We start from the raw sequence: 27,575 nt of genomic DNA on the forward strand, positions 1-27,575 counted from the left end.
TTCTCATCTGGCGAATCTTAATATCTTAATGATTTTGTGCTTTCTTTTTTTCTTCTTCTTCTTTCCTTTTTTGTTTTTTGGTTCAGGCCTAAGACAAGAAGCTAGTTTTTAATCACCTTTCTCCCTTAACCCTAGACTATGTCGTAAGTGAAATCTGACAGGAGTTTGGTTTGATAAATTTAGTGAAAATGCTTGAGTCTCTGGCTACACAAGTAATGATTAGAATTTGTGTTGTCTGTTCAGACACTGACATTTACAGATGAAAGATATACATAGCACCTATATAGTTGTTGTTTTTTTTTTTTGGATGGATCTTAATCCCTCTCCACCTCGTCCCACCCCCACCCCAAGGGTTTATTTTTATAAAAGCGAATATTTTAAGCCTCAGTTTGAGGGCGTGTTAGGTAATAAATAAAAACCAATTGGCTGCTAGTCATTTATTTCCAGGACCATCTTTAAGCACAATATTTTTAAAAATATGAAATGGTTTGTGAATTGATTTTTTTCCCACTCTGTCATGCCAATTTATAAAAAAGAAACAAATATCATGCATGTTGTTTTTCTCAATCCTCTGTGAAAACCCATATGTACCTGCTATGAGAGTTCTCAGCAGAACCCCTAGCAGTTGTGCTTTTATCATATCAATTTGTAAAATCTGTCAGAAAGAAAAGGGAACATTCAGTCTCGTCATCAGCACTGCTGGGAAATAAAATCATGAAACTTCTAGCACTGGTTTGACACGAACTCTGTGACCAACAGATGTGTGGTCCTCTTTTTACGGTATATACACCGGCTTGCAGTCATAGATCCTACAACCCTCACTTGAAGAAAGGGAAGACCCCCGTTTTTGTACCATAGTAATCTATCGTACCCAATATATTATTTTTCGATCTTCTTGATCATTCTAGCAAGGTACAGACTCTTTTACTAGATTGAAGTATTTCTTACAGTCTTTCAAATTATAATCAGAGCAAAGCAAGATCATCGCAACAATAGAAAACATCTCTTTACTGGTGAAAGGCTTTGCTTCAGGACCACCATGTCAACTGCTATTTTTAGGTTCAAACAGAAAACATGTAAAGAGCACTATTGTCATCTAAGCAATAAGTCCTAATGCCACTGTAGTTACTGGAGCAGCATCGATCAAAGGCATCATGGTGACCCCGAGCACGAATCTTCTCTCTTTCCCTCAGGTTTGCTGGCAGCTGTGTCTCAGGAAAAGCTGTCTTCAGCAAGGCAGAAGCAGGTAAGAGAAATACATTAGAAGTCTATATCCCAACCTGAGTTGTCATCAGGTGGTGGTTCGTCATTGTCCTCAGGGAAACTGTCGAAATTGCTTGTGTCTGTGGGTGATGCAACCTGCAAACAAGACAGAATGAACAGTAAAAGCTTTCTGAGTTTTTAGTAGAATTACAAGCTAGGTTTTTAAAAAGCATTTTTTATTCATTCCCTAATCAATGACTATTTTTTGAGTGTCTACTAGGTAGCAGGTTTTGTGCTTTGTAGGGGGACTCATGGTGGTGGGTAAAAATAGACACAGTTCTTGCCTTCATGGAGTATATATTCTAGTATGGAATAAATTGTGTGATTAAAACAAATAATCACAAAAATCTGTAGATGAATATAAAGTTTGGTTACTGCTATGAAGAAAAAATACAAGGTGCCTTGAGAGTTTAAGAGTGATCATAGAAAGCCTCTTGGAAAAAGTGTTATTTTAAACCTAAGAATCAATGAATTCAATAAAGAGGGTATAGTACATGCAAAGGTCCTGAGGTGAGACAGAGAGAGCTCCATGCTGTGAAGTAACCAAAAGAGGCCAATGTGGCTGGCTGCTCTATAAAAGAGGAGGGGAATGGAATGAGAAATAGGAGAAATAAGCAGGAGTCAGGTTATGTAGAGCTTTGTAGGCCATCTTAAGAATTTTGTGTGTTTATTCTTAATATAGTAAAAAGCCATTTCTAAACTCAGGTAAAACTTGTGTAAATTTACTGGGCAAAGTCCAATCTGTAGAGCATTAGTAAAAGTAGTAAAGAAACACACTTTAGTTTCCCTCGTATTCTATAATATTTAGAACCATGTACTTACATGTACATATGTAAACACATAATAATATAAACATCTCCCCCATTTAATATTACTATTGCATAAAAGGAGCCCCCTGATAAATTTAGGTTAGGATAATTTAGGCTTAATATTTACCCCTCCAGGTTTCTTATTCTATTCTTGTTCTAAAAACAAAACTTCATGAATGCAATTAGCATCTGTAATGTGAGACACAGTAATGACATTTCTGTTTTGTTTGTGAATAAACGTAAACATTAGCACGGAAATCTTAGAAGTAGGGAAAATGTTTGTCTATAGAGAACAGTCTTGAGTTTTTGTACAAAGAGCAGTCTTGAGCAGTTTTGAGTTCCCAGAAAAAGGAATTATATAATTAAAAGACTTGAGACCACAAAGCACCCCTCTCCCCCTTCGTTAAAATGCAGCGTATTTTATTAGATAAAGGCAGTACTGAACAAAAATATAAATGCAATCAATTGAAATGTATTAGAAGTTATTATAAACACTTAGTCCACTGGCTATTTAAAATTTATTTATTTATTTATTTAGTGTGTTTGTGTGTGTGTGAGGAAGATCAGCCCTGAGCTAACATCCATGCCAATCCTCCTCTTTTTGCTGAGGAAGACTGGCTCTGAGCTAACATCCGTGCCCGTCTTCCTCCACTTTATATAGGACACTGCCACATCATGGCCCAACAAGCGGTGTATTGGTGCACACCTGGGATCTGAACCCGGGCTGCCAGCAGCGGAGCGCACTCACCCAACCTCTATACCACAGGGCCAGCCCCAGTCCACTGGCTATTTACCAAAAAACCCTAATGTGTTAAGAATAGAGTTAAGAAAAGAGAATCTTTTTCTTTTAGAGCCTGATGAAAGGATAAAAGAACACAGTCGTGACTGGAAGTGCTTCAAAGTAGTATCGGGGCGAGGGAGGTGGAACTATATAGAGGCTTAAAGGAAACAATATTGGCCAAGAATTGATAACTATTGAAACTGGTTGCTGGACTGTTGACCAAACCTAGCCAGAAACCAAAGGGTAAGGGAAAGCTTTGATGTGGCCCACATGGGTTGAACTCTTAGGGACAGAGCAGGGTGCAGGGTAAACTGGAATCATAAACAGAAGGTAACAATAGCACACTGGTCCTAACTCAGCCAAGTATACTCATGTACCCACTAAATTGTTAAGAACTTATTGTATCTTCCACAGAGAAAACACATATGTGCAGAAATTCAAAATATACATATTTTTGGTAATAATTTATGAATATGACTAAATTAAAATTGTTAATATATTCTTATTCTTGGACAATGATATATAAAGTTTTTATAGTATGGGATAAAAAGGAACTGATTGCTGGAGATTTTTTATACTCTTCTGTCTACGTCCGTATATATTTAACACTGTTTTTAAGCTTGGATTTTAGAAGATGTCATTATTTTAATCTAGTACTTCTCCTATAGTTTATTTAATCTGATCATAGGATAAAACTCTAAAGATAACAGATCTTTGATGCTGACATAAACACCTTCATGTGTGTCACACAATGACAAGCTGCAAAGTCTACTTACACTTGGTATTATTGGAGGTGTCAAGGTGCCTTTTCTTAAGCCTTCCCAATTAAAGCCCTCAAACCACCTAGGAAAGGAAAAAAAATATGTAGTTAAAGGCATTTTACCTCAGCTAAAATCTTCTCATTGCAACATACCTGATGTCTGTGACTGATGGAAAGCAGTTAGACAAACATTTTCAATGTGACAATGCAGATTTTTTTAATTGGCTTATTTCGTGGATTGTATATTTTAAAAAATTTAATTCTTAAAACTTTAAATACCAATTAGAAAGCAACTCCTTTTTATTCAAGTAATTTCAGTCATAATGTCCACATGACCTTGTTCCTACAGTACAATTTTAATTTAATAGAAGTCATAATATGCTTGGCCTTGTGCCTTACAGGATATTTTATTTTAAGGAGGTAGAATCAGGGCATAAAAAGTCAGGACAGAAAATTATCTTTCCATCTTTACCACAGATTCAGCGGGCAGCCTCGGTTAATTAACCTCTCTACATCACTCTATTGTTCCCTACCTATCCCAGTTGCCTCCTTTTTTTCTTTTTCAATAGAATGAAGGTATTTTGTGTATTTCTGTGAAAATGAGAACCAAATAACAAGAAGGGTTTTGTTGCTTGGTTGGTTGGTTTTTGTTTTGTTTTTATGTTTGAAGGATTTCACCATTAGCAAATGCTTACACCAAATTCTTAGCAGATCTTTTAGATATTCATAGGTATTTCGGTAAATAAGTTCCTCTGGTAGGGACGTAAATTTCCTGCGGGTGTTACAGAAACAGACTAATAGAGAAAAACCAATTTGGTCTGAGTTTAGCTTCAGAACATCCAGTCAACATGGGTAAGGTCTAATATTTAAGATATTGCTATTATTTTAAAAAAAGACTACACTCTGTAATTTTTTCTCCATGTCGTATCATCTAATTAGGAAATGGTTGGAAAAATATATTTTAGTTTTAGTCTAGGAAATGAGGCATGAGATGGTGGAGGATTTTTGTTTTTAATATTATGGTAGAGAATAGAATCCCAGAATTAAAAATATGTATTTCCTCTATGTGCTAGAGAAGAAAAATGCTAGTTAGTGTGAGATGGGAGAAACTGAATTCAATGAACCTGGGGTTTAGACTGTCACAGACTCAGGTGTGTCTAAATAAAGTCCCAGAGACACAACCAGAAAGGCCTTTAATAAAAAGACTAACTAGTCTACATGTCTACCTAGATGTTCCCATAGGCTAATTGTATCAATTATATAACCACTAACTAAAAAAACAACACCTGGGGAAATGCTTGTCGGGTTTTCTGAACTCTCAAACCTAAAGTTTTAAGGAAAGAACACTTACTTGTGCTTTTGAATGTCTTTCACTCCGTTTTTCAAATTCCCTAATCTTTCTGATGGATTGTCCCTAAAAATACAATAATAATTGTTAAGGAATCTAATTTTTTTCACATTATAATCCTTTCAAAAATAATGTGGTTGAAATGCTTACCTGCATAGTTTTTTAATTAAATTAGCAGCATTTTTGGCAATCTTCTTTGGAAATTCTATCATGTCAATCCCCCTCAATATGATGTTATAGGTTTTCATAGGATCTGGGCCTGAGAAAGGCGGGCTGCAAGAATGAGAGACATGAAAAGAGATATTACTTTTATTTTCAAATTGTTATAACTCCACAAATGACATCAGTTCTTATTTGGGGCTCTATTAGTGGTGATAATGGAATGAAACTTGATTAATAGCAAAGCGGTATAGAAACTTTTCCAGGTAAATCACTTAGCATAAATGGGTGAAGTTGGTCTGCTGTTCCCCTCATTTGTTTTTAGTTTAGAAAGACAACAAAAATCATTTGTTAAAGATGACTTTTGCGGTTTTCACAAGCAATGCATGTTCAGTGCAAGATGGTCATGCAGGGGCCGGCCCATGGCTTAGCGGTTAAGTGTGCGCGCTCCGCTACTGGCGGCCTGGGTACGGATCCCGGGTCCGCACCAACGCACTGCTTGTCTGGCCATGCTGAGGCCGCGTCCCACATACAGCAACTAGAAGGATGTGCAACTATGACATACCACTATCTATTGGGGCTTTGGGGAGAAAAAGAAAAAAAAAGGAGGAGGATTGGAAATAGATGTTAGCTCAGAGCCGGTCTTCCTCAGCAAAAAGAGGAGGATTGTCATGGATATTAGCTCAGGGCTGATCTTCCTCACACACACAAAAAAAACAAACATGGTCATGCAATATATAAAACATATAAAATTAGAAGAAAGTAAAAATTACCCAACACCCCAAAATATTAATAATAATTAACATTTGATAAATATAATTTCATACATTTCTCTATGAAGATGGACAGACACGATTATACTATACACGCTTCTTAAAATAAAAAGTATTCAATTTCATTTTACTTTAACTTGAGGAGTTAACTGAAAGAAATGCTAAATTTCAAATATGTGCTTCTTCACCAATAATATCAATTCCTGAAAGATTTCTCTTAAATTAAGAAAACATGTTTTAAAACCTTGAATTTGAAGTTTTCTTTTTTTTAACAACGTACTTCAACTGTAAAAAATACTTAAGAATCTTTGTTGTGAATGATGAGAAATAAGTATACATATAGCTATTTCTGCCTTCTTCCTCCCACTTTAACTTTTGTTGGTTTTAGTATAAAGATTGCCAAAGATTGTAACATTTACAATCTGTTCAATAACCAAAATTAAATTATTTAATCTAAATTCTAATTAATTAGATTTAAAGCTCATCACCAATCCTTTTACCAGTTTCTTTACTCCTTAGAGCTTTATTTGAATTTATCTCTTAGTTGACTTGGTCATACAGTAGTGTTAGGTGCACACTTTATATGTTGTCTTTATATTTTAAGAATAACGTGGTATAAGTTACTTGGGCTATACTCTTTCTCCCTCAGAACTATGTAGTTCTTGATATATTATCCTTTGGCATTAAAAGTGCTATAGAGAAGGTTGAAGCCAACTCGAACTCGAATCGTCCTCACTCTTAATACCGTACACGACATGCTTTTGTGGCTTAGATACCCCTATGACTATTCCTTATCCCTGAAAGTAGGAAATTGCGCTAGGACATATGGTGGTGTTATTAGACTGAATCTGTTTCCCTGTGGTCACTACTGATCAAAAGGATACACTGAGTCAAGTCTTTATGTCGTGAATTTTCTATTATGTAATTGATTATGTTTTTCTATCCCATTTGTAATATTCTCCTCATATACATAATTGTTTTTTCTATTTCCTTTGACTTATATCCTCTTTCTGTAATAATTTCTATATCCTTTTTTCTTTTCCATTATTTTTCTCAAATCTGTGTACCATCTCCCTGGCTGGGTTTTTAATTTCTATTATTTTATTTTCTGTTGCTTATAATATGACTTTCAGCTCTGTAGTGTTCCTGAGCTCCAGTAGTTTACTTCTCTTGTCATCTATGAACACTTGCAAATACCTTTAAATTTACTTTTTAAAGAGATCATGCTTTCAATAGCCTCAAAGAAATTGTAGAGAATCATTTGTCTGAACTCTTCCTATGTTTCTTTGATTCATTTCTCCTGTGTGTTATTTAGCTGCCTTTTACTTATGCATCTTTCTGCTAAAATTAACAGAAAACACCAACTCAAACTGATTAAAAGAATAAGGACATTTATCTCGCATAAGTGGCAGTCCAGAGGTAGGGCAAACTCTAGATCTGGTAGGATCAGTGGCTCAATGACACAGGTTCTTTCCAGGTTTGTATTCTACCATACTCAGTGTCGGCTTCATCCTAAGGCTGTTTTCCCTTATGGTTGTAGATGACTACCAGTGGAAATAGGGACTTATATACATTCAATAATTATTTGAGTGCCTACTATAGGCACTGAGAATTTTCCTCCACAAATATATATTGAAATTATTCCTTTAAGTCGGCTTGGACCAGTTTAAATTGTGTGCCCAATCCAATCAATGGCAATCACCAGGGGAATGCCTTGTGACTGGAATAGATGAATTGAGTCTACACTTGAAACTTGACATGAGTTCATCTTTTCCTGAGTCAGGTGGGGCCCCATGGATCCTTGAACAAAACCACTAAGGAAGGAATTCGTATGTGTAGAAGGGGCTTGGGGTAGGTACTGGCTCCTACTGGGCCCTTTCTGATTACTCCTCATCCTTAAATGGGGCTAGCTACCCTGAAGAACAGAATAAGGAAGGTTGAAAGAAAGGGAGCAAGTAGGAAATTCAGCATCCTTCACTAGGATTTTTTGCCTTATAAAATCTCTCACCAGATCATTTATTTCATTTACCCTCAATTTTTGATATTCAAGAAGACATGTGGCTCATAGCAAAGGCCTACCACGCCCTCTGAAGTCTTGCAATCACTGCTGCTCTCCCTTTTTTTTCGCTCCCTTTCACTTGATTGGCCAAGGTTCTGGGCCTTAAAAGGCAGAGTTGGTATATCTTTTTGAGATTCCCTTCACCTCAGTTCCTCTACCACTCTGTGGTGCTTAACTAAATCTCTACATGAACATTTCTTGCTTTTCTAAGGCCAATTGATACTTTTAAATTTTATTCAAATCAAAAGTCATTAGAGGGCCGGCCCCATGGCTTAGCGGTTAAGTGTGCGCGTTCCACTACTGTCGGCCTGGGTTCGGATCCCGGACGCGCACCGACGCACTGTTTCTCCGGCCATGCTGAGGCCGCGTCCCATGTACAGCAACTAGAAGGATTTGCAACGATGACATATAACTATCTACTGGGGCTTTGGGGAAAACAAAAAAGGAGGAGGATTGGCAATAGATATTAGCTCAGAGCCAGTCTTCCTCAGCAAAAAGAGGAGGATTAGCATGGATGTTAGCTCAGGGCTGATCTTCCTCACAAAAAAAAAAAAATGTCATTAGATATGATATTCAAGACCATATCACTGTGGGGTCATGCTTGTGGTCCAAGGTTTGTCAGTATCATTCCTAGTCATGTTCCACACTCCACAGTGTTTAGTATGTGTGGTTGGTGAAACTTTCATTGTAGCTAAAGATTATCCTATGTTTTCTGACCATCCCGTACCCCCACCCCTTGCCATTAAGTAGGAGGAAAATAGAGTAAAGATGTTTTTACTCTGCTATCTTTGACTGGAAGTCATTCTCTCTTTTTATTTCTTGAAATGGTTGCTAAGCTTGCTTGCTTATTTATTTATTCATATAATTGACATATAACATTATTTTAGTTTCAGGGGTACAATGTAATGGTTCAATATTTGTATATACAGATCTTCCTCGACTTTATGATGGAGTTACATCCCAATAAACCCATCGTAAGTTGAAAATATCATAAGTCAAAAATGCATTTAACACACCTAACCTACTAAATATCAATAGCTTAGCCTAGCCTACCTTATATGTGCTCAGAATACTTACATTATCCTACAGTTGGGCAAAATCATCTAACACAAAGCCTGTTTTATACTAAAGTGTTGAATATCTCACGTAATATATTGAATACAACACTAAAAGTGACAAACCGAATGGTTGTCTGAGTACAGAATGGTTGTAAGTGTATCAGTTGTTCACCCTGGTGATCACGTGGCTGACCAGGAGCTGTGGCTCCCTGCCGCTGCCCAGCATCACAAGAGAGTATCTTACCACATATCACTAGGCCGAGAAAAGATCAAAATTCAAAATTCAAAGTACGGTTTCTACTGAATGCATATTGCCTTTGCGCCATTGTATAATCAAAAAATTGTAAGTCGAACAATCATAAGTCAGGGACCGTCTGTATTGTGAAACGATCACAATAAGTCTAGTTAACATCCATCACCATACATAGTTACAAATTTTTTTTCCTGTGATGAAAACTTTTAAGATCTACTCTCTTAGCAACTTTCAAATACGCAATACAGTATTATTAACTATAGTTGCAATGAACATGGGGGTGCATATATCTTTTCAAATTAGTGTTTCTATTTTCTTCAGATACCCAGAAGTGGAATGTAGGATCATATGGTAGTTCTACTTTTAATTTTTTGAGGAAACTCCATACTGTTTTCCCTAGTGGTTGCACCAATTTACATTCCCACCAACAGTGCACAAGTATTCCTTTCCTTCACATCCTCACCAACACCTGTTATTTCTTGTCTTTTTGATAATAGCCATCCTACCATGTATGAGGTGATATCTCATTGTGGTTTTGATTTGCATTTCCCCAATGACTAGTGATGTTGAGCATCTTTTCATGTACCTGTTGGCCATCTGTATGTCTTCTTTGGAAAAATATCTATTCAGATTCGTTACCCACTTTTTAATCGGATTGTTTGTTTTTTTGCTATTGAGTTGTATAAGTTCTTTGTATATTTTGGATATTAGCCCCTTATCAGATATATGATTTGCAAATATTTTCTCCCATTTCATAAGTTGCCTTTTCATTTTATTGATGGTTTCCTTTGCTGTGCAGAAGCTTTTTAGGTTGATGTAGCCCCACTTGGTTATTTCTATTTTTGTTGCCTTTGCTTTTGTTGTCAAATCCAAAAAATAATCACCATTGATCTGTGTCTGTTTTTATATTGTTTTGAATACTATAGCTTTGTATATAGTTTGAAATCAGGGAGCATGATGCCTCCACCTTTGTTCTTCTTTCTCAAGACTGCTTTGGCTATTTAGAGTCTTTTGTGGTTTCATACAAATTTTAGAATTGTTTGTTCTATTTCTGTGAAAAATACCATTGTAATTTTGATAGGGATTGCATTGAATCTGTAGATTGCTTTGGGTATTATGGACATGTTAACAATACTTCCAATCCATGAGCATGGAATAGCTTTCCATTTATTTCCATCTTTTTCAATTTCTTTCATCAATATCCCATAGTTTTCCATGTACAGGTCTTTCACCTCCTTGGTTAAATTTATTCCTAGGTATTTTATTCTTTTTGATGTAATTGTAAATGGGATTGTTAATTTCTCTTTCTCATAGTCCATTATTAGTGTATAGAAATGCAACAGATTTTTGTGTATTGATTTTGTATCATACAACTTCACTGAATTTGTTGATTAGTCCTGACAGTGTTTGGTGGAGTCTTTAGGGTTTTCTATATATAATATCATCTGCAAGTAATGATAGTTTTACTTCTTTTCCAATATGGATGGCTTTTATTTCTTTTTCTTGCCTAATTGTTCTAGCTGGGACTTCCAATACTATGTTGCATAAAAGTAGTGAGAGTGGGCATCCTTGTCTTGTTCTTGATTTTAGAAAAATAGCTTTCAGCTTTTCACCATTGAGTATGATGTTAGCTGTGGACTTGTCATATATAGCCTTTATTATGGTGAAGTATATTCTCTCTAAACCCACTCTGTTTAAAGTGTTTATTATAAATGGATGCTGAATTTTGTCAAATGCTTTTTTCTGTATCTATTGAGAAGGTCATATGATTTTTATCTTTCCTTTTGATAATGTGGTGTATCACATTGATTTGCAGATGTTGAACCATCCTTGCATCCCTGGACTAAATCCCACTTGATCATGATGTATGATCCTTTTAATGTATTGTTGAATTTGGTTTGCTAATATTTTATTGAGGATTTTTGCATCTATGGTCATCAGGGATATTGGCCTATAATTTTCTTTTTTTGTGGGCATCCTTGTCTGATTTTGGTATCAGGGTAATGCTGGCCTCCCTCAAGTGAGTTTAGAAGTGTTCCTTCCTCTTCTACTTTTTGGAAGAGTTTGAGAAGGATTGATATTAATTCTTCTTTGAATATTCACCAATGAGGCCATCTGGTCCTGGACTTTTGTTTGTTGGGAGATTTTTGATTACTGATTGAATCTCCTTACTAGTAATTGGTATGTTCATATTTTTTATTTCTTCATGATTCAGTCTTGGTAGGTTGCATGTTTCTAGGAATTTATCCATTTCTTCTAGGTTGTCCACTTTGTTGACATATAATTGTTCATAGTAGTCTCTTATAATCCTTTGTATTTATGTGGTATCAGTTGTAACGTCTGCTCTTTCATTTCTGATTTTATTTATTTGAGTCCTCTTTTTTTTTCTTGGTGAGTCCAGCTAAAGGTTTGTCTTTGTTTATTTTTGCAAAGAACCAGCTCTTGGTTTCATTGATCTTTTCTATTGTCTTTTTAGTCTCTATTTCATTTATTTCCACTCTCACCTTGGTTATTTCCTTCCTTCTACTAACTTTGGGCTTTGTTTGTTCTTCTTCTCTTAGTTCTTTGAGGTGTTAAGCTAGGTTGTGTATTTGAAATATTTCTTGTTTCTTGATGTGAGCATTTATCACTATGAACTTCCCTCTTAGAACTGCTTTTGCTGTATCCCATAAGTTTTGGTATGTTATATTTCCATTTTCATTTGTCTCAAGATATTTTTTGATTTCTCTTTTGATTTCTTCTTTGACCCATTGTTTGTTCAGTACCATGTTGTTTAATCTCTATGTATTTGTGAATTTTCTGGTTTTCTTGTAATTGATTTCTCTTTTCAAACCATTGTGGTCAGAAAAAATGCTTGATATGACTTAAATCTTCTTAAATTTATTAAGACTTGTTTGTGTCCTAACATATGATCTATCCTGGAGAATGTGCCATGTGCACTTGAGAAGAATGTGTATTCTGTTGCTTTTGGATGGAATGTTCTGTATATACCTGTTAAATTCATCTGGTCTAATGTGTCATTTAAGGCTGATGTTTCCTTATTAATTTTCTGCCTGAATGATCTATCCATTGATGTAAATGGGGTATTAAAGTGCCCTACTATTATTGTATTGCTGTCTATTTCTCTCTTTAGGTCTGTTGATATTTGCTTTATATATTTAGGTGCTCCTATATTGGGTGCATAATTACTTACAAATGTTATATCCTCTTATTGGATTGACCCCTTTATCATCATGTAATGACTTTCTTTGTCTCCTATTATAGTCTTCATCTTAAAGTATATTTTTTCCTATATAAGTATAGCTACCCCAGCTTTCTTCTGGTTTCCATTTCCATGGAATATCTTTGTCCATCCCTTCACTTTCAGTCTGTGTGTGTCCTTATATCTGAAGTGAGTCTCTTGTAGGCAGTACACTGATGAATCTTGTCTTTTTTAATCCCTTCAGCTACTCTATGTCTTTTGATTGGATAATTTAGTCCATTTACAATTAGATTAATTACTGATAGTTATGTACTTGTTGCCATTTTGTTAATTGTTTTCTGTTTTGTAGTTCCTCTCTATTCCTTTCTTCTTCTCTTGCTCTCTTCTTTTATAGTTTTAGTGGTATGCTTAGATGCCTTTCTCTTTATATTTGTATCCATTATAGGTTTTTGCTTTGTGGTTATCATAAGGCTTATATATAACAACTTATATTTGTAACAACAGTTTATTTAAAGTTGATAACTTAAGTTTGAACCCATTCTAAAGCTCTACATTTTTACTTCCCCCCTACATTTTATGTTTTTGATGTCACATTTTACATCTTTTTATCTTGTGTATCCCTTAACTAATTATTGTAGTCATAGTTACTTTTACTACTTTTGTCTTTTAACCTTCATACTAGCTTTACAAGTGATTAATCTACTACCTTTACTACATATTTACCTTTACCTGTGGAACTTATACTTTCATATGTTTTCTTGTTACTAATTAGTGCCCTTTCTTTTCAGCTTAAAGAAGTCGCTTTAACATTTCTTATAAGCCTGATTTAGTGGTGATGAACTCCTTTAGCTTTTGCTTGTCTGGAAAACTCTTTATCTCTCCTTCAATTTGGAATGATAACTTTTCCAGGTAGAGTATTCTTGGTTAGAAGTTTGTTCTTTCAACATTTTGAATGTATCATATCACTACCATCTGGCCTGCAAATTCTCTGCTGAAAAATCTCTGATAGCCTTATGGAGGGGGGTTCCCTTTTATATAACAAGTTGTTTCTTTTCTTGCTGCTTTTAAGATTCTCTCCTTGTCTTTAACTTTTGACATTTTAATTATAATGTATCTATCTTGGTGTGAGTCTCTTTGGATTCCTCATTTGGCACTCTGGGCTTCCTGGATCTGGAATTCTGTTGCCTTCCCCAGATTAGGGAAGTTTTCAGCCATTATTTCTTCAAATAAGTTTTCTGCCCCTTTCTCTCCCTCTTTTCCTTCTGGGACCCCTATGATGTATATTTTAGTCTTCTTGATATTGTCCCATAAGTCTCTTAAGCTATCTTCACTTTTTTTCATTTTGTTACTCTGATTGGACAAGTTCTACTGCCCTGTCTTTGAGATCACTCATCCTTTCTTCTGTTTCTTCTAGTCTGCTGCTTCAGTTCAGTCATTATATTCTTCAGCTCTATGACTTCTGTTTGGTACTGTCTTATATTTTCTATCTCCTTATTGAAGTTCTCACTGTGTTCATCCATTCTTCTCCCAAGTTTGGCAAACATCTTTATGGCCATTACTCTGAACTCTTTATTAGGTAAAATTATTTTTACCTGTTTCATTAAGATTTTATCTTGTTCTTTCATTTGGAACATATTCCTCTATTTCTCCATTTTGCTTGACTCTCAGTATTGGTTTATGTGCATTAGGTAAAACAGCTACCTCTCTGTCTTGAAGGAGTGGTCTCATGTAGGAAATGAATCTTATTGTTCAACCCTGCCCTGGCTCTTGGTTGTCTCTCTAACCTTTGTAATTGCCCAAGCAGCCCTATTTTATTTTTAATACCTTCCAGTAGTTAAGAATGTGCCAAGACCTGTCAGTGTCCCAAAGGGCAGGATCTCAGCACCTAGATTCAGGCTGACTGGACGCCAGACTCTCAGGTAGCAGCTTTCAAAGTATGTAAATATATACAGACCAACGGGACCGCAAGTTTAAGCCCCACAGGCCACAGTCAATCTAGAGGTGTCCTTGGGCAGCAGTGCAAAAATCGGGGCTCCAGATGAGGGTATAAGGTCCTGTCTGGGAGATACTGGCAAGTAGTAGTGAGGCAGAGGGAGAGTGCAAAGATCACATGCACTGGCCTATATTCCCTGACAGCATGCCTGTAGGTCCTTAGATGTGTGCCAAATCAGAAGCCTACCCCTCAGGCCAAAGCTCCACAACAAGCAAAGAGGCTTCTTTCATAGAAAGACTGGAGTGTGTTTCAGTCTGCTGTCTGTGCAGTGCCTTAGGAGTGGTAGCCTGCTAAGAACTATCTCTTCAATTGTTACAGTCCCAAGGGACTCTGGAACACAAGCCCCCAGGGCCACCAGAGACAAACGATCAAGGTGCATCTCCTGGGCAGTAGCTGCAAAGACCAGGGCACCAGAAATAAAGACCAAGGCACCAGATGCATGTAAATACTCCCGTCTAGGAGATATTGGTGCTCTGTAGAACATCAGCGGAAGAGCTGGAAGATAGCCCCCACCCTCTGAGGTCTCCGGAAGGATTAGAGTCAGCTCCTAGATCTGTGTTTAATTAGAAGCCTACCCCTCAGGCTGCAGCTATGATGATAAGCTAATTCTCTTTCACAGAAATACTGAGCTCCTGGGTCTTTTGCCCTCTGCTGTTCTATGGGGGTGGTAGCCATTTAAGAGCTCTTTCTCTGTTGGTTACAGTCCTGTGGGACCCTAGAGTATAGGCTCCATTGGCCACCAGAGCCAGGTGATATAGAGATGTTCCCTGGTAGCAGCCATAAAAACTGGGACACCAGACACATGTAAAAGCTCTCCTCCAAGAGATACTGGCACTCTGGACCAAAGCAGAGGCAGAGTGTGGAGATGGTGCCTGCAGGGAAAGAAAAAGAAAAAAATAGAAAGAAAAACAGAGCCTAGAGTTAAAACAAAAAATGTCTGCTGGATGGAGCAAGATGGAAGGAGAGCACAAAGGTGGTGCCCTCTAGTCTCCAATCCCAGAGAGCACCCTAGCAGGCTTCAAAATATGTGTCAGATCAGATAGCTGCCCTCAGGCTGACACTCCAAGACAAGCAAATGAGCCTCTCCCACACAAAATCTGGGTCCCCTCAATCAGCAACTTCCACGCTGGGCCCTGGGGTGGGTGAGTCTGAGCACATGAGCCCTTTAAGAGCTGTTTCTATAGATCTCCATAGTCTGTGGATCTTGTGAATGTGAGCCCTGTTGGTTTTCAAAGCTAGATGTTTTGCGGGCTTGTCTCTCAGGTGCAGGTCTTAAAAGTTGGGGTTGTCCAATGTGAGGTTCAAACCCTTCACTCCTCCGGGAGAAGCTTTGGGTTTTGAGTTCCCTCCTGATTGTGGGTCGCTGCACCAGGGGTGGGGTCTATGGTGAGATTGTGTCCCAGCCCCTCCTACCCGCTTAGATCTGGGCCTTCTCTCATTGGCCTGATGAGTAGGAGTTGCTTAGCTAGTTTTTAGGGTTTTTTTCAGAGGAAGTTGTTCCATATGTGGCTGTAGATTTGGTGTGTTTGTGGGAGAAGGTGAGTTCAGGATCCTCTTATGTCACCATCTTGAACTGGAACACTCTTAGCTCATTTATTTTTAATCATAATAAGTATTTTTTATGATATAAGTATTTGTGGTAATAAATTGAATTCAGCTTTGTCCATACCATACAAATTGTGATTTATAGTGCTTTATTGTTATTACTGTTCTGCTATTCCATAACTTCTATGATCCTACGGTTATTTAAAAAAGTGCTTTTTCAATTTTCAAGTATTTAGGCTTTTTCTTTTAAATCTTTTATTAATTTCTAGTTTCACTATATTGCAGTCAGATATTGTAGCCTATGAAATTTCTATTTTAAAGGATTTAGGATTCTTCTGTTATTAAGAATTTCTTTACAGTTTAATATATGCCAATTTTTAAGAATAAGGTTTTAATTTTTTTCCTTATTACTCAAGGAATACATAATGATTGTAGAAAAAGTTTTCAATGCATAACAAAAAATAGAAATTGCCATGGTTAACATTTTAATCTAGTTATTAATGGTTAGTATTTTAATTCTTTAGTTAATAGTTAATATTAAGTTTGCTTCTATTCATTATATGAATATAATATTTTTTTTAATATTTTTTTTAACAATTCTAGGAACACCAGAAAGATTATCTATCTAAATATCCATCCATCCACATACATGCATATATGTTAAATTCAACCTTCACTATTGTCCAAATCTTTCATACCCTTACATATCTACTTAATTTGTCATATATTTAAAATAATTTACCTCTATGCAGAAGGAGAATATTGATCAAAATTGGGTTAGGTTGCAGATAATTTATTTGAAGTCAACATAGAAGTTTCCAGAGTAATAATGTAAAATATCCACAAATAAAATAAAAACCACAGCATAACTATTCCTGGCAATGGTAGTAGTAGTAGTAGCTGTTAGCATTTATGGAGTGCTTCATATATTCACTGAATCCTCACAAAGAACCCTGAGGCTAAAATCCCAATCCTCTTCTCATTTTCACTGCAGCTACTAACTTCTCTTAAGTAATTCTTTCACATCCTGCCTCAAGCTTAGTCCTTTCTTTCCACCGCCCCTATCCTATTCCAAGCTCTCAGCTCCCTAGATCTGAATTATTAGATGATCTTCAAATTAGCCTTCCCATCTGTCTTCCAATTTGCCCTACACATTACTGCCGGCTTTTTTTTCCTTAAATACTACAACATATGTCACTCCTTTGTCAGAAAATACTCAATGATTCCCTCTCTGGATGAAGTCCAAACACCCAAGTGCAGCAATCGGGATTTCAAAAAATGACTCGTATTGATCTCCCATTATTTTTTTAGATGAACCTTCTGCATGTCTTTGCCCACTACTGCCCCTCTAGTTAAGCCATGTCTCTGCCTGGAATGCCCTTTTCCTTGCTCTCTATGTCTAAGTCCCATTCTTCATTTAAGGTCCCACTGCAGTCTTATCTTCTTCAAAAGCCTCCGTGGACAAACCCTCTTCTGAACTCTTTAGTTCATATTGACCATATTACTCATTGTCCTTAGTGCATGGCATGGTAGTATATTTGTTTTTCTTTTCCTTGAAGAGCTTGTAGTCTGTCTTATACCTGGTGTATCCATAGTACCTTTTTCAGATGTTGATGACTATAATATTATTACACAAAAGACCTGCAAAGCATTCACATTTCATTTAAATAAAATAATTGCTAACAGGTCCTCTTATTTATATAAATAGTTGACCCTAGATATTTTTCTATACTATCATCTCCCTTGCTTCATTGCAGGCTAAATGACTAGGCTCCAAGATCTCACAGAAAGACACTGGATCATTCCACATTCACATATGTGTAAAGAATTAGCAATAATGAGACCAAAAGTTGATATTGGGTTGGTTGCCCTCATCTGACTCATTTTAGACCTAGCTTTATGAATCCTTGGCCATTTGTATAACTAATTGAAGTGAATTCACAAGATATGGTGAAATGTACTTTAAGATGGTCTAATCAGAGTGACAAAGGCAGGAGTGTGTGGCTGTTTGCTGGTCTATTTTTATCGGCAGTTCTCTATCAATGTCCATACCTGCCAGTCAGAAGTTCATACATTAGGATTCCCAGTGACCAATAGTCCGCTGAAATGTCATGGCCTTTGTTCAGGATGATCTCTGGGGCTACATACTCTGGCGTCCCACAAAAAGTCCATGTTTTCTTTCCAAATCCTATTTTCTTGGCAAAGCCAAAATCAACCTTACCAAAGAGAAAAACAAGATATTTCAAGCCACTTATTATTAAGCTTAAAAGCAAGAAGTTACTTTACTGAAGTATACTGATGATAATAATAATAAAAATAAAAACAGAGGCAAGTTATTATAGTCCTGTCTTCTAAAAGGAGTCGTTTATATTTCAAACAAACAAGGCCTCCTTGATCAAAGTCAGTTTCAATGGGAAAAGTTGAAACTTAAGTATAGAATAAAATTCACGTCATTAAAAATAAAGGAAAATCTTTCTGGAAATACTTTCCATTTTTCCTTCTTTTATGCCAATGGAGGTTGGGGCATAAACAAATAATTTCTTCTTTATGCAAAATTTTTAAAAGACCACTTGGACCTACTCGACATATTTTTCAGCATATACATGATTTCTGCTGGATTTAATGAAGTTGACAATTCATTTAGTATTAATTGAGAGGCCACTTTCCTTTGAAGGAGCTGAGTAACAAAGTTATGGGACCAATGACTCTGCCCTTGGTAAACACAAAAAGAGATACAATGGAAATGTATCCTTCATTTTTCTAGAAACCTTTTGAGGAGGAGCCTCAAATGCAGAAAACTTATTTTTTTCTAAAACAATTTGACTGAGAATACAAATAATTAACTGCCATTAATTTTATTTCTTAGAAAACCATATAGTGAATAAAAATTCCAAAAGTTTAAAATATAGAATCAGGCACTGACAGATCCAAAACCCAAAAATTTGTGTAATTTAAAATAAGAGAACGTCCCTTCAAAAGTAAATCTTTAGAGCTCTTGACCAATTTTATTATTGTTAATATTATTATTAACATGGCTTGGATAATATTGCCTGCAAAGCTCATTTTTTTCCATTAGCATTATTCTTAAATCTAAAATATTAAAATGATTCGTGGTTTTATGTAATATAAATATCTATTGCCTTTGGAAGGCTGAAAGCCAGATAGAGAAAGGGTTTCACTGAAGCTCTTCTAGGTCTCGGAATACACATCAACCAGCATGAGCCCATTTAAGCATATTTAGCCAGGATATTATTGATTCAAAACTAGCCAATATAATTTCTCATAACTTGAAAGAATAGTTCGTTGAAAATAATAACACTAAAACCTGCTTTTAAGAAAAGTTATAATATGTAAAAAGAAGAACTGAGATTTTAATGTTAGCGAATGAACACAGCTTCATAAAATAACATTTTAAAACTGCAGGGCAGACACCATGTGTGAAACACACTGACCAGTTTGGCATAACCTCGGTGATCTAGGATGAGATTTTCTGGCTTGAGGTCCCTGTAAATGATTCCTTTGGAATGCAGATAGGCGAATGCTTCTACCACACACGCTGTGTAAAATCTGGTTGTAGAATCTTCAAATGAACCTCTGAGATACAGAAAATGGAATGAAAAGTATGCAAGAAATTAGTTTCTCTAATAAGGTTTTATTTCTAATTTCACTATATTTCTGCACCAAAATTTGACCCCAGAGACCAATGTCCTACTGGCCAAATGTCATATGATTGTCATTGCATTGAGTTTTCAAAAGCATTTCAAGATTAAGGCAAGGAATTCTTTGCCCTTATGAATAGGATGGTTAAATCTAACTTCCTGGGAACATTGGAAAAGAGTTCAACCACACACCACATTTTGTGTAGTTGGTGGCTTCCTCCCAACAGTCCGCTACAATCTGAAAAGGCACAGTTACAGCGGTGGGCAGGAGAGAGCTGAATCCTATTTTACAGCTTGTCCACCAATGGTGTTTTTTAAAGGACAGTTTATGAGTTTAGTCAACATTTATTCTTAAAGGGCTTGTTTCTGAATCCTTCTAAATAATATAGATATGGTTCATGAGAATGTGAAGAAAAGTTAACGTTTTCAAAGACCTACTTTGGAAATGAGTTGTGATGCTACTGATACAATCATATCACAAGCTAAGTATTCTTCTGTGTTTGAAACTTCTGTCAGCAACACAAACAATCCCTATTTCCTACACTACTGCCTTCTTATTAGAAAGAAAAGATGGAGCTAAAAGATGATTAGAAGGACAAAGTAACTGGATGAGAATGATTATTAGTAAACTTGATGATATTTCGCAAGAAAGCTCTGTCTGTGTCTCTGTCTGTCTTTCTCTATATATGTATATGTATGAGTATATTTATTTAATGAAATAACAGTAAAGGAAAAGACTTGGGTACCTAAGGTTAACTCCTTGGTTCCAGGGCAGAATCTTTATATTTTAACTGTTTTTTAAAGGCATTCCTTAAAAAGATAAACTACGTTTTTTTCCTCTTTCCCAAGTAGTAAACACAATTTAATCATTTCATGATAATTCAAGAACGTTAATGTGAACATGGGCTCTTGAGGTGGCTGACATGTAGCCTGAGTGACAAGCACCCAGGAGGTTTTAGGTAGAGTGCAACAAAGCGTTGCCCCACAACTTGCTTTCTTGAGAGTTGCTGAGGCTGGTTTGCATTCTGATGACACCTACTGCTTTTTCAATATTGAGGAGTGAAGTCTAACAAACTGGGAGGTGGAATATGGCTGCTATTTTACAAAATTAATCAGTGAATCTAAGGCTAAAGCAGCCTCCTTTCAGGTCATTTTTCAGAAATACGTAGTGTCTTCCAGAAAAGTATAGTCTTCATGTCAAATACTAATGCCCCCTGATTCGCCACTGAATGAATTAGCTCTTCCTAAAAGAAGAAATACAATTCAAGGCATGACGAGATCTACTCCTCTAGGTAATAGAATCTGAACTATAATTACAAGATTCTAGTATCTCTCTTCAACAATATCTGAAGGGAATAATTGTGAATTTTTAAGGACAAGAAAAAGTTTTTTTGAGAATTGCATCTATATTGTGAAATGAATGATAGACTTTATGCTGCAATGCTCTTCTGACTTGGAGCTATCTTTGCAGAGCATACTCTATATAATCCTGTGTATTGGGAAAGAGATTAGAGTAGTACCTTAAAAGTCCTTTCTTCTTTGCCCTTACTTAAGTATGTTTGTCTATCAAGAGCAGCATATTTCTTTCAATTGGAGAGATTATTCAGCTTAAATAGTAAGCATCACTTTAACTACATTGAGTGCTGTATACGACTTCAAACCCTCCTCAATGGAGAGCATTACAAAGCAAAAGCACAATAAAGCCCAAGCAAAACAAACAAAACAGTATGTGGAATAGAGCCTTGTCTTATTTCACATCACATGTCCTGTTTTAATAAGAAAATTGATTACTTTCTTGTATCAGGACTGTCTAACTGTGATTTGGGTGGGCATTTTGAAAGCCTATGAATTCTTGATTATTGTTAGAAGAAGAGATTATTTCTGCAGTTGTGACTTTGGGCAACATTTCTCTGTTTCCCTTAATATTCAGTTGTTAATGGAACCAAATGGGCAAATGCATTGTTAATGTTGCGAGGAGAGTAAACACTTAAGTGAGAGATCAATTTCTCATGAAATCTCTGATGAATGGTATTCCTATTTTTTTTTTTTTTTACTGAGGAAGATTTTCCCTGAGCTAACATCTGTTCCCAGTCTTCCTCTATTTTGTATGTGAGCTACTGTCACAGCATGGCCACTGATAGACGAGTGGTGTAGGTCCACCCCCAGGAACTAAACCCAGGCCGAGGAAGCAGAGTGCATCAAACTCAACCACTAGGCCACCAGGGCTGGCCCTGCTATTCCTATTTATATTCTGAATAAGTTGATCATTAGCAGGAAGATGAAAAAAATCCTAACACAAACTCAAATTCATCAGAGGAGGCTATAGGTTAGGAATATGGACTCTGAAGCAAGAATTCTGGGCTCATATCTGGGCTCCACTTACTGTTTAATCTTGAGCAACTAATCCTACCGCTCTGGGTCTCAGTATCCTGATGTGCAAAACGAGGCTAATAATAGAAACTATCTCAATGGGTTGTTGTGAGGATATAAAGAATTGACGCATGTATTTAGAATAAGTGCCTGACACGCAACTGGTACTTAATAAATAGTAGCCATTATAGTTGAGCACCAAACACTCTTCTTTAGTCAATGCGTCTTCATCTAGGAAAATTGACTGACATAGGACAGGTCTGAAGTCTTTTGGGGATAAGAGTGGGGAGTTTGCAAGACCATCACTGTTATTGACGTATTTGCTGCTTCTCACTGCCAAGGCTAACCGCCATGAGTCAGCTCTGAAGAGTCTCCTGCTAATCTCCGTTCTTTTCACTTTCTCCATGCTTCTCACAAATATATGGGCAAAAATTGCCCTTTTATTGTCTGCCAGCCAAAACTCTCCTTTTTTTATCATGAAGTAAACTGACCACAAATCACACATCTTTGGGTCTTCAGTTCTTGACAGCTCCGTTTATTTGTTTCCATGTTTGATCCTGAGCCATTTCACACTTTGGAGAATTCAAGAAAGCTGGTTTCCATTCCTTCAACAGATCTATATTAGAATCTCCCATATATAAATATATTTGTAACTGATTTGAAAAATTAAATGAAAACTTTGTCTCAAATCTGTTTCCATGCTGTGACAAATCAACACAATATATAAACACAAAATGTTTACCAGCAACACAGTTTCATCAATAAACTTTTGATGTAGGTAATTTGTGGATTTTAAAATACACTTTTAGAAAGCAGTCACAAAGCATAGCATTAGGGAGACTCAAAATGAAAAATTACTATTAGAATTGGAAACGACAGTATAAATTTGATCTAAAACAAAAACGAAAGCTTGTTTTATCTACAGCTAGAAAGTGGCTTAATGAAATAAATCACTGCCGTATATAGTTCTTTGAAATAACAAATTATGCCTTGACAGTTGTGTCATTTCAATAAAACAAGTAAAGGATAGGCCTTTATACTGTTTTTGGGAATGGGTAATTGTTTTAGCTAGATGGTAGTAGATAACAACAATTTGAACGAATTAGAGGGTTATGTATACTGATTGGTAGACTCAAATTAAAATTTAATCAGTGTTTAATCAACTTTCATAAACTGAGTTGTGAACTGGCAGAATGTAACAAAGCATCTCTCACCGAAAGATAAGTTCCCTCTTTACATTGACTAGTAACAACGATCATTCATTAGTGAGTGTATAAACCTGAAGTATGTTGCAACCTGTACAGATTTATTGCCAATTATAAAGTTAGGGGAGGCTACATTATTATGAAAATAGACTCATTTCCTTGAACTATTTTCAATCTGTACCATCTATTAGGTCATCTAAGATGGAATTTAAATAAGCACCCTTCACAAAATAGCTGGAAAAAAGAAGAATGGACATAGAAAGTCACTCATTGGCTTATAAAATACATCCAGGAAAACACATGACCAGAAGTGATATGTGCGTGATTTGAAAATTATGGTTTCTGAAGTAATTATTTAAGATATTCAACAGGAAAAATTAACATACACATTAAAAAATTCAAAATAAGTAATAGTTAAAATGTTAAATTTCATTAGATTAAAATATCTATTAAATACTAACATGTAATAATACATAAATGCTAATATTATATAATATATACTGATATAAATACTTATATACATATTATATTTTTATCATATTAACCACTTACATTTTTAAGAAAGTTACAGGGGTTGCCAATTCTTTAAGTATTATGAAGGAAAGGTGAATAAAATATAGTTTGTACCAACGTATTCCAAATAATGGAACAGAATTTGTGGAAAACAAAAAGTCACAAACTAGAAGGTAAAACATAATGGCTAATAAAGAATAAACTAGGGAAATAATTACAACAATTAACATTTAAGTGCTATAGTTCATATCTCAAAGATGATAAAATATTTAATAGTCCTCAAATCCTGTTTTTATATATGGTATCATTTTAATTCTTTTCGACAATAAAGAAAGAACTGCTCTGTGTTTTTTTTCTATGCTGATGAGAAGAAAGTGAGTAAGAGGTAGGAAATGGTCATCTTAGCTGCCAGGTGAGAGAAGGAGAGATTTCCTGTGCCAAATCCCTGAGGCTCAGAGGTATTACCATGGCAGTAAAGAATAAGGTCACACAAGCCTTTCTTCAAATCAACCCAAATACACTTCCTTTACGCTTTCAGAATAGCTTCTCCCTTACTGCTTCTTTCCTAGGACCCAAGAAGAAAAGTGAACAAATTGAACAATATGGCTTGTTCTGACTATGCATATTTTCACACACTGTGACTAATAGCATAATTACTTTCTTTTTTCTCTTGGCATTTTTTTGTTTGTTTCTTTGTAACAATTAACCTTTAGGATTTTTATCCCCAGTTTAAACAAAGAGTGAGACATCTAGTCAGTGACAATATTCATTGGTGCCTGGATGTCCAAAACTATGCTTTCCCCCCAGCAATTTCTTGAGTACGAAAAAAACATCTCTTAGAATAGAAGCAATAAGGCTACATGCATATATAAGAAAGAAAGTTGGCAGAGGACAATGATTCTGAGGTCGCTTTATATATTTATCGTTCTATTGCTTTTAATGTTGAGGCTTCAGCCCCTCTGAAACCTTAGGAAGGATCAGGTAGCTGCTATTTCTCTAGAGCATGCCTCTTCGTGGAGTACTAAGTACATTAGGGGGACTCAGCAACTATTTACCCCAAACCCAAGGATAACAAAAAGGGAGAAAAGGATCAAAAAGCTGTTTGGTGGCTAAGTGGAATAAGTCAGATAGAGAAAGAAAAATACTGTATGATTTCACTTACATGAGGAATCTAAAAAAATAGAACAAACAAGCAAACAGCAACGAACTTGTAGATACAGAGAACAAACTAGTGGTTGCCAGAGGGGGGAGGTGAGGGGATGGGCAAAATAGGTGAAAGGGATCAAGAGGTAAAAACTTACAGTTATAAAATAAATAGGTTATGGGGATATAATATACCCACAGGGAATACATCAATAATATTGTAATAACGTTGTATAGTGACATGATAACTAGACTTAACATGATCATTTCGTAATGTGTAAAAATATCATATCACTATGTTGTACACCTGAAACTAATATAATATTGTATATCAATTATTCTTCAATTGAAAAAAAGCAGCCTGGGGGTCGGCCCTGTGGCATAGTGGTTAAGTTCGGCGTGTTCTGCTTTGGCGGCCTGGCTTTGCGGGTTCAGATCCCAGATGCAGACCCACACCACTCATCAGCCATGCTGTGGTGGCAACCCACACATAAAGTAGAGGAAGACTGGCACAGATGTTAGCTCAGGGCTAATCTTCCTCAGAAGGAAAAAAAAGCAGCCTGGTGGAGGTAGAGAAAGAACCATCCATTGATATTTTCCCTCTATCCACTCCTTCCAAGGTAAGCCGCTGCTTAATAGCAACCCTTCGCTGTCCTGACAAATCAAAATACATCTCACTCAGAAGCCTTGGCTGGCATTTATGTACCAAAAAAATGCAAAATCAAGTTAAATAGGGAGAAATGTGAAATCATATTTTCTTTCAAAAATTAAGTTGAAAATTGATGCCTATGCATGCTTGATTCCTCATGAGTGGAATTAAGGATGACTTTCATCATCATCATTATTATTATTTATTTTTGTTATTGTTGTTGTCTGGTTAAGGACGTTAATAGAAGTTTAAAATAGCTGTTCCTTTCCCTATGTGGCTTAATATTGCTTTAATGTTTACTTCCACCTATAAATCTTCTATTCTAATTAGAACAAAGTAGGAAGGGATTTCAAATAAATCAGTGGATTGAAAGGTCAGGTCAAAAATAATATAGTAGAATCACGTTAGGATAAACCAGACATTAACTCAAATCAGAATATTAACTTTGTGCCATAGCCTGCAAGTGATGAGGAGTGGGACCACATCTGTTTTATTTCTCATTGTATCCCCAGCCTTTACCACAAGGCCTGGCATAAATTCTCTACTCAAATATTAACTAATAATAATGTAATAATAACTGTGATATACTAGCTTAGTACAGATGTTAACCCTGTCCCCTAATGCCAACATGATGCGTTCCCTTGTATGCTTAATTACCTTAATTTTAAGAAATAAAACAAAACATTAACGTAATAGGACACAGTAAGATAATAAGAAATCTACTTGATATACACATGTAAGGCAGTGGGCATAAAAGACCTGAAAGAGCAATGTATACCAAGATCTGAAGGTTCCATAAGAACGCAAGGAGGAATGAGACTTGAAATCAAAAGCTTAAAAAGAACCACTTGTTCTATTCTGGGATATCTACAAAGTAACAAATTATCAAAAAATAACATGGCTTTTCTGGGAACATAGGGCTGTCTATAGCTGAGTTTCAGAAAGATGTTACTCAATCAAGGAGAGCATGAGGAGTGAGATTGTAACACATAAGAAAAAAAGAAATGTCTGAAGGCCAGTGTTCAAAGAAACAAGGATGACTTTTGAATGCTATTGGATCATTCATAGGAAACAATCAAAAGATCATTCACAGGAAAAGAAAATTATAGTCACTTTTTTTTTAAGTAAACATTTAGGGTTGGTAATGATCTTCCTGGACATTTTATAGAAGAAATTTTTTAAAAAGATAGTTTGCTAGTTACATAAATAGGAGATGGAAGATTAACTTTGCATAGTTCAAAGAGACCAATAGGCACTAATTAGACCAACGTTACTTTCCCTGAAAGGGTAAAAAGAAGTAAATTTATGAAATAATGCTTATAAGTGGATTCATTTTTTTCCTAAGACTAGCTAAGGGCTGAGAGGGATGGCTGGAAACTTTTGTTAATTTTGAAACCAAAGAGCAATCTAAAGGTAGAGAAAAAAGTTACTTTGGAAAAAATTCTCAGTGTCAGGAAAGGAAGACTGGCCATCTAGAGAACGAAAGGAGCAATTAAACTGATAGTTAATCCAGACTACAGCTATCAAATAGCTATAATTCTCTTCATGTGACAGCAATGAATTGAATTCTAGGTACATAGTTGTCTGATTCTGATATTCAAGTTAAACTAAGGCCTCTGTACATACCTCACTAGTACCATTTTCATGGTAGACTAAGCCGATATCATTACTTACAAATCTGAAACAGAATTTCATATTTACAGTAAATCATGTGTGTATACTAGTTGGTTGCGCCCCATATTTACTCTACATTTTGAAATATAAGCATATGTAAAATGTTTAAGTATGATTTTTATACTTGATAACAATTGACTCTTCTTATAGACCGTCATAGTCAACTACATTTTTAGACATGTGATAGAAATTTCTTAAAACTCCTACCTATCCCTGAGAATGGTCCAGAGCTCTCCACCCAGGCAAGCTTCCATCAACATATACAAATATTTGCTGTCCTTAAACGTTCTGTATAGTCTGTGAATTGCAAACAAGAAAAGAAAAGTTTAAATATTATTGTCTTTTAAAACCATGTAAAC

The 27,575-nt window shown here is 35.9% G+C and overlaps 1 protein-coding gene across 3 annotated transcripts in view; it reads right to left on the reverse strand.

The window, feature by feature from the left end:
* Positions 1-988: 988 nt before the first annotated feature.
* Positions 989-27,575, reverse strand: part of PRKG1 (protein kinase cGMP-dependent 1) — a 1,198,754-nt gene continuing 1,172,167 nt past the window's right edge. For all 3 annotated transcript variants that reach the window (XM_058543436.1, XM_058543435.1, XM_058543437.1), the window contains 7 exons: positions 27,424-27,513; positions 19,456-19,597; positions 18,056-18,219; positions 5,112-5,234; positions 4,965-5,027; positions 3,630-3,696; positions 989-1,359 (listed from right to left, as the gene is read on the reverse strand). In XM_058543436.1, coding sequence (XP_058399419.1) covers positions 1,261-1,359; positions 3,630-3,696; positions 4,965-5,027; positions 5,112-5,234; positions 18,056-18,219; positions 19,456-19,597; positions 27,424-27,513 — 748 coding nt within the window. In that variant the 3' untranslated portion in view covers positions 989-1,260. The remainder of the gene's footprint in view (positions 1,360-3,629; positions 3,697-4,964; positions 5,028-5,111; positions 5,235-18,055; positions 18,220-19,455; positions 19,598-27,423; positions 27,514-27,575) is intronic.

The sequence above is a fragment of the Diceros bicornis genome, chromosome 6, assembly GCF_020826845.1.
Source record: "Diceros bicornis minor isolate mBicDic1 chromosome 6, mDicBic1.mat.cur, whole genome shotgun sequence".
NCBI lineage: Eukaryota > Metazoa > Chordata > Mammalia > Perissodactyla > Rhinocerotidae > Diceros > Diceros bicornis.